This window comes from Pavona decussata, unplaced genomic scaffold, assembly GCF_977016875.1.
Source record: "Pavona decussata unplaced genomic scaffold, jaPavDecu1.1 SCAFFOLD_156, whole genome shotgun sequence".
NCBI classification, from domain to species: Eukaryota; Metazoa; Cnidaria; class Anthozoa; order Scleractinia; family Agariciidae; genus Pavona; species Pavona decussata.
The window spans coordinates 3,885,932-3,894,579 of NW_028145568.1; the positions used below are offsets into that span (position 1 = coordinate 3,885,932).

At 37.2% G+C, this 8,648-nt stretch overlaps 1 protein-coding gene across 1 annotated transcript; it reads left to right on the forward strand.

The window, feature by feature from the left end:
* Nucleotides 1-2,138: 2,138 nt before the first annotated feature.
* LOC146465394 (melanopsin-A-like) lies at nt 2,139-3,420 on the forward strand. Its single transcript, XM_085128778.1, has one exon. It carries the CDS (start codon nt 2,372-2,374, stop codon nt 3,335-3,337), a length of 966 nt encoding a protein of 321 aa, XP_084984904.1. The 5' UTR covers nt 2,139-2,371; the 3' UTR covers nt 3,338-3,420.
* The last annotated feature ends 5,228 nt before the right edge of the window (nt 3,421-8,648 follow it).

An 8,648-nucleotide genomic window follows, 5' to 3' on the forward strand; every position in this document is an offset into this window, starting at 1 on the left:
AACAAATTCATTTTTTGTTGATAACGCGAGCTGTTTCGTAATCTAGTTTATTTGTTGACAGTTCGCTGTAATAATAATAAATTTCTTGGATTTCTTTATAAAGCTTGATACATCAAGCGCTTTGGTGACTATAGCCGCTTACATGCGATTAGTTTTTTTTTTTTGGGGGGGGGGGGGGGGTGGAAACGTCATGCATTTATATTTGCAACCTCCAAACAGCTCCCATTAAGCTATAAAACTACTGTACAACCACAAGATGCCGTCCGTGGCATGGGTATTTTTATATGTAGAAATAACTGTTTCTGTAGTAACCTACAAGAAAGTCACAAGACGAAGAGACCCACGGTGATATTTCAAACAATGGCGGATAGATTTTACTGCATTTAATCTTCACGAAATTAAAGAACTTGGCTGGGAATAAGAGACGAACAGAAAGGTCAACATTCGACTAACTTTTTTGAAAAGTTGAGCCAAAAGAAGGAAGAATGAAGGCAGTTTGTTTAATAAGAACAAGCTGTTCCTTCTCGCCACTTGCGATAGAGGACACTACTTCTACTAGAAGGAATCTGTTTGTCAAGCCGTGATGGATGGTCAATGAAACAACGAAGGCGGAAGGCTAAGCTTGAAGCATTTCCACGCCTCACAGTTCGGAAGAAACTCTCGAATATCTCATAAACACTACTGAAGAAATGAAAGCTGAGCAGACTTTGATAAAACTTTCCATCATTCAGAAAAATTCAGCAAATCTTTTATGTGCAGTTTGTTTGCGAATACTCAATTTTGAACTTTTACTGGTCAAGTATATTCGAAATTTTTATTTTCTTTTAAGTTTGTCGAGGTAACCCGCAATTTATTGTTTTCGAGTTAATTTTCACGGTTTTCTAAGATTTTCGAATGATCAACAGTCCTAAGACAGCGGCTGTCCAGAATTACCGACGCAATTCACTCCCTGAAGTACGTTTTCCAAGTATCCGAGATGCTTTACGTCGTGCGTTCCAACTATTTAAAGAGCCTGCAAAATTGAATGTGCCGTATTGCTACAGCATTCCAATTTATACCTATTATTCACCGGGCTAGTCACTTTAACACACTTTATAACACTTCAAAAAACTAAAATAAAATAAAACGGCCTATTGTCCACAAAACGAGCGAAAACATTGATAAAAGCGAAGTTTGAGAATATACTCGTGGCTTTTAGTACGGAGGGCTGAGGGGACATTCAAATTCGCGCACATGCTTTACGGGGAGAATTAGCTCGAAACGAATGCCTATTTTAGTCTCTTTGAGCGCGAAAGGCTAACGAAATTTATAATTTTAGTATTTTAACCGGTCGCCGAAAATAGACTGTGAGCCTATAGCTGTATGGTAGTAATTAAATCCAAGCATGACAAAGGGTGGCGAGAATTAAGCATGAATTCCTTGCTGGGATTACACCGCAAAGATTTCTACTAAGCCAACAACGAAGGGGAGATTCTTCTGTTTTTAGCAGATCTTTGGGGTATACGAAATGTTAAACGGAGTCTCGTAAAACGCATTACATATTACCATTATATATTTATACAAGCTTAAAGCTAAGAGGAGGAATGGCACATTTCAATCTACCATTCTTAAGCTAGTTTATTTGCATTTTTTTTCTTGAAAATTGTAACCCAAAGATACTGATTATTACAGTAACAGTAGAAAAATAGTATTTTCCACTACGAGTAAAGTGCAGATTAAACGAATATGATCATTTTTATCTTTTTTTGTTTTCGAAAATTACTCACCAGTGCAATAAATAGTGAACACTATTTCGTTCGATATTTGTAGAGGAACTGTCTAAAAAAACAAGTGCTTATTACAATATTTAAAAATACGAAATTGAGCAATCTTAGACGGAAGGTATATATACGATATATAAACGTCGAATAATGCTAAAAATTCAATCCATTTAAATGTCCTTGATAAGGTTTTGTTTGCTTCCTGTTATTAACTGAAGGTTTTAATCAAGACATGGTAATGAGTTCCTATTCTTCTAAAAGCATATATAGAACCTCTTCTTAGCAAATGACACAGTGCAAGCTTAAGGAAAAAAATTCTCAAGCAACCGTAAAGCCGAGGTTTCTCTTGCCTCAGAGATTTCAGGAAGAAAACATGGAACGAGAAAAGAGGGACGTGCGTGGGTTCGTAGGATATTATTTGCAAATGAGCAATTTTAGAGTCTTTAAGCGGGTATTTGCTGTTAAATGAAGACAATACTTCCTGGCAATAATTCCTTAAATGACAAAACGCGACCCTGTGTGATAAGCGAGTGGCTGCTCTGTCACCGGAGCTGTGGAACTTAAGTGACAGAAATAAGTCCACCATACCTCCCCTTAATAGCATCAGCATTATGGACGCAATGGGAATATCCAGTACTTTTTTCGTGGTTATTAAATTCATAGTGTGCTTCCTGGGGACTCCATTTAACGGCTTAGTCATTTTCACCATCTGCAAGAACTTAAACCGCCTTTCAGCTCCAAGTTACCTCATCCTTAGCATCGCTGTGAGTGATTTCCTTTCTTGCTCGGTAGCTGTTCCATTTTCCATCGCAGGCTACTTCCAAAAAGGATGGCCGTTTGGAATGATAGGGTGTCAGGCTCATGCCTTCATGATATTTCTACTCGGACTAGTCTCAATTACTCACTTGACCATCATTTCGGCCGAAAAGTATTTAACCATCACCAGGTCAATTTCAAGACACTCCTACTGCGGCAAGAAACAAGTGCTGATATTCATTCTGGCGTCTTGGATTTACTCCTTCGGCTTCAGCGTGGCACCTCTGCTGGGATGGTCAAGGTATGGACTTGAGGGAACCAACGATACGTGCTCTGTTAAATGGGAGTCATCCCTTCCAGAAGATCACGCGTACTTTGGAATTATGTTTTTTGCATGCTATTTTTTGCCCATGGCGGTGATCGTGTTTTGCTATTACAAGATCCACGAAGTTTCCAAAAATGTTGTTGACAACACCTCCCAAATGGGCGCCTTTGCAGCGACGATGACGCAGGCTCTTCTGAAAAAGCATCGCAAGTCCGCCATGTATTTTTTGACTATCATTGCCTCCTACCTACTGGCGTGGACTCCTTATGCTGTGGTTTCACTCCTTACAATTTCAAGGATAAAAATAAGTTCCATTGTCATCAGTGGATGTGGTGTGTTTGCCAAAACATCTTTTCTGTTAAACCCAGTTATGTATATTGCTTTTTCGCGGAAGTTTCGACGCCTTACGGTGCGTTCAATTCCAGTACTCAGAGAAAACCGAATAATTTCACCAGGCGTTATTCTTGGAAATTCAGAAACGATGTTGGCGCTTTGAATACTGCCCTATTTCTTAGCTGCTTTATTACTTGAACTTCCAGAATAAACGTTTTCTTTAAGCCTGTTCATCGAACAATTTTGACAGCGATCAGCGACTCTTTATAACCGAAAAACTGTAAACTTTTACTGAAGTTACCAAATCCTCGACGGATTGCAAAATACAATCTTTAGATGATAACTTTGGTTACTGACATAGTTTGTGAACTAAAATTTCGTTTGAGGTTTCACTAGCCTTGGTGGACCGTGTAGCTTTTACCATGGTTATTCATTTCCTCAAGAGAACTTCACCAGGCAGTGATGATTTTTCAATGCATGTTGGAGACAGATTTTTGACAGAATTGCAAAATGTTACTTGCTAAACGCATGCAATTTGACTCTCCTTTGGAAGACTGCTTACATTTGAAAACAAAAAATGACACTCCTTGATATAGATTACATAGAAAGAATGTAGTAGTAGACACAAAAGACCAACCGTTCCTACCGTATTCAAAGCTTTAATCGCAAAACGTATGCAGCAATAGGTTTCGAAGTGCTGTATGCATATTCTCTCTGACCAGCGCAGAAGTTCTAATCGTTGTAAATGATAATTCCTCCAAAGGGTTTTACGTTTATGTTAACTCTTTGCGGGAAGATTGAAATAGTTATCTGCTGATTGTATGTGGGCCATGTGTTCGTTTAATTTTAACCAGCAATGTTTGTCGTTGTGCTTGAGGGTGTTGGTGATGAACCGCCAGAAGGTATTGTTATAAGTAAAGTAACACTGAGACATCACGTACTAAGAAGCTTAACTAAAAACCTTTTCTATCTTGCCTACAAGATAAAATATCTACAAATATGTCAATCTAAAATCCCCTAAAGTAAACCCACCTCTCTTTGATATTTAGGCACGGAAAACCTTTCGCCACAAGGAAAATAGCGCCTATATGAAACCCTTTTTATTCGAAACTTTTTGTTGCAATTGGTGATTTCTTAGCTTAACATTTTTCTTTCGTCAGCAATCTCTTGACAAAAGTTAACTCTCTGACTTCATAATTTTGTGAAGGTGTTGTTTCACTTATTCTGATCATTCGGTGTGGAAAATACGCTTAAAAAGAACAAACAAAAAATGAGGATTACGTCACCATAAATCACCTGTCAACTTGTGGGTGATTTTAATTATGTATCTGCAAGGAAGAGGAAGAGGAAGAGATGCGGGGACATATTTCTCCCTCAACCTGTTTAACATCCTGTTACCAAATCAGTGTTACATCAAATCGTTAGGTTTAAGACTTACCCGAAATAAAACGAGGAAAGAACGTCACTGCATTTTGTATTTGACATTTTTCTTTCAAAATGTTTCTATCTTACATACAAAAAAATATGTTTTTTATTTGCTGAAAATTTTTCCCATGTATTACGTAAGTATTTTTTATTACCGTGGGTTTTTTTTTTTCATGACCACGCTGCCAGCTGCAGAACGTGGGTGAGACGTTTTCCCCCAAATTAAAATGATGAAATCTCGTTATGTCATTCAACTTAGCGATGATTAAGCCAGCATTAAGCGAGATATTGAAGGAAAAATGTGTTATGGAGTCGTGGGTCGTTGGCTGGACGACATCGTAATAGCATCAGCAACGAATTGGCTCGTCGCATCGAACACAATTCAAGTCATAGCAAATAATCGAATAAGCACATTCTGTTCATCTTTCACTTTCAATTGAAAATGAACGAGCTGTATTACCTGTTATTTCTGTAATTGTTGTGTGGTTTTATGTACCTTGAGCCATTTTTTCTGGTGTGTGAATCAGGACATTGAACACTACTGATTTGAAGCAGATGCAGTGTGGCATATAAATCGAGTCTTATCTTGGCTAAAATGTATAGTTGGAATAATTAACATGTTGTTTATCAGGAATACACCAGAAAATCGTTGAATTCAGAAAGTGCAGAAATAGAATACAGTCAGAACGCCCAACATGGTTTAACTTCTCAAATACAGATTTGAGTAAACAAACTTCGGTGTTCATTACGATGCTCCGCGTATCATCGAAAGCTTCAACGAAAAGGAAGAACGTGGACAAGGGGCGTCTTTTCTTTAAAGTCATCAAAATGTTCATGCTAAATTGTTCAGTGTTAAGACAAATACGTTAGCGATTATTGGCTCTAAAGAAACTAGGATTAGGCGTTTAAACATGATGAAGATAAGAGCAGATAACGTCCAAAAATACCCTGTTTCAATGGCAGTCTATCCCAATTAATTTTTGGATCAACAAGGCCACCAGCTATTTTTTATTTAGTCTTTAAAACTACGTACTGAGCTTGGTGGATCGAATATGATCGGTTCTTGGGCTGTGATTTGTATTGGTGATATCAGCTGCTAGGAAAGTGAGTGATTTTTATAACGTTTCGCTGTTTTGTTTAAGGTTTTTCTTCATATTAGGGTTTTGTTAAGTCTGTAATATCCTTCCTTAGGCACAAAACCTACGCCTCTTTAATTGAGTCGCTTTTTGGTCTGAACAGCGATAAGATTAATGCTTAGATTTTTTTAATCCAAATATAGCTTTCAAAGTGTGAAACACTATATAAATTAATGTAATATGCCTGAGGAAAACTGAATGCGTAAATAAACAGAAACCTAACGTTGCATTAGATAACAATGATCAAGTTAACAAGACAAGACAATTATACGCATATATAAAAAGAAATGCTTACATTAAAGTCAAAGAGAACGTGGACGAGAGTGGAGGAACTAAAATTTTAGACATTGTTTAGTTTTGTATGTGTTGTGCCTTACGTAACAAAAGCGCTTTTACGAACGTGCTGCATTCACATTAAGGAGACAGTGGGCGGTAGACATTAATTTCTGTCCAAGAACTTCAAGTTTCCATGCCAAATCGTTATGTAATACACGTTAGCAATATTTATTACACACATAACCAGAATTAAGTGTAAGTGGTAGATTTGCTATTTTTGTTCAAGTTATCAATTTTGTTTTGGCAACTTTTTTGTGTTCAAGATGTTTCTCAGTAAATACACAAGTGATATCCGACGACAAAACGTGCTGAGTAATGCAATTAAAATGTAGTTATCGAGTTGTGGGAGTGCGCAATTCCGGGAAGGGCGAAAATCCAGTAAGAGTTCACACATACATTAAACAACATAAGGAAGCGGATGACACCAACTGCAAAGGAACAAGAACAAAAATTTGGACAACGCATAGTTCGGAAGAAGTGGGAGGGAGGCGTGTTTATCTGTTCAAAATCAGTTAAATGATCTAAATGTGCAGGCTGAAATATTTTCGTTTTCCCCATTCACGAATGGCATTCAGGTATCCCCAATGAAACCAGAATTATAATTTTGCTTTTAAAACAAGGTTAGTTGAAAAAATATGAGGTTAACATTACCGGGGCAAATGCTAAATCACAAATTTCACCTGACTCTGAAAGTGACGGGGAAAGCGGCCATCGAAAGGGTTTGCCGATAAGGAAGACGATTTTGTTGAAAAACAAGCTAACGCCATAGAACCTCAATCGTTGCGCTGATTTAATCAGGAGTATGTCTCATAATGTTCCAGAGCTGTTCGATATCACATTGCAGAAATATCCAGAAGACACCACACTCGTGCCTCCATTAGATTATCTGATTACCTTATTCGTATTAACCACACTTAAGCGGTCTTTCAGTGAACTTTAATTGACCAATTCCATGTAAAAAAAATCCTCCTACTTTGACTTCAAACGTGCATTGTTAGTAATCTAAGTGTGTTGAGTTTACTTGCTTGGCTTTAGCCTAAAGGCTCTTATAGAATGGTCAATAAACTTGAGGAACGACAACAGCAACAACTTTTTATCTTTGCCCATGCAGTATATATTAAAATTAATGTTTAAGAAGATTACATCATTTTTTAATTTGTAAGACATGTTTCGATGTTACAAACATCATCTTCAGTTACAGAATATTTGAAAAACCGTAAAGACTATATAACAATTAAGCGAAACATGCATAATTAATTATGATTAAGTGACAAAAATAGAGAACATATAGTATATAGTATATGGTCCTAACGGTTTTTCAAATATTCTGTAACTGACGATGTTTGTAACATCGAAGCATGTCTTACAAATTAAAAAATGTCGTAATCTTCTTAAAAATTACGATTTGTTTTCTGCTGTCTCGACCTTTTGGTTCCATTAAAATAAAATGTTATTTACAATAAATAGTGCGCAGGGCTCTGGCCACCCGGAATAACCTATGAAATCGGGGCATCTACGTTTTGCTAGCTTTCAGTTGGTGCACGAAACTTTGAATCGGTTCGGACATCTCGGAGAGAAAAACATTTATTTACGTGAGAGATAATATTTAAATTTGTATAATCGCAAATCGGCATCAAACAGCACCTTCACTTTCTTTTAGCGAAATTATCTTACTTTGAAAATAAATACAGATTTAAAATTTTTTATGCTCATAGCTGATGAAATGCACATTATAAAACCAGAAAATCCTTCAGAATTCTTATAGAATCTGATCCATCCAGTTTGCAATGCGCGTTTTTGTTATTGTTTACACCCGGGAGCCCTTGTGTTTCTTCCATATTTGGGCATTCGGATTGATGTTTGCGCATGCGATTAGTCAAAAGTGTGAAATAATCCCGAAGGTCACGCTGTACAATGGCAGTGAAGAAGCTATTGTAGTTTCATTTATACTTGATAATGAATGACAACTACTGAAACACATTCAGTAGTTAAATGGTTGTCCTCACAACTGAGTTCATTGTGCACTAAATTTGAGAAAAATAAAAGACGTCTTTAAATAAGGGCATCGACAAGCTAGACCAATTGTTATGGACAACCATTTTCTTGTCGATTATAAAAAGTTGTCGATAACAAAAAATACTGCAGACAGTGTGAGAACCAAGTCATCGATAATACACTACAAAAAAAAAATAGTTATCGACAACAAATCAGTTTTCCGTTTCAAAAGAAAACCCAATGTTGTTGATAACAAACGCGCTCGTTTTACCCAGTCTGTGAGACCATAGTTACTAAAGTGAAACAAATGTCGACAGCTACACCGTGCCATCTTCACTCCCCGTTGTCAGCGGTTTGACATGCGCAGCCGAGCGCTAGTTACCAAACTCTCACAGCCAAAACCAAATTTATCTATCATTTTGCCCTTTAGTGAGTGGAAAAGCTCTATCGAGCACTAATAACCGTGGAATCTATTTTCTTGTCGAATGCACATAGTTGTCGAAAATGGCGATGAGTTTTTCTCCGGTCTATTGAGGCCCAAAGCCTTATAAACATTCTGAACTGCTGGTGTCGATGACCAGT

Coding starts and splice junctions, on each gene's coding strand:
- LOC146465394 (XM_085128778.1), top strand. CDS start 2,372: ATGGACGCAATGGGAATATCCAGTACTTTTTTCGTGGTTATTAAATTC.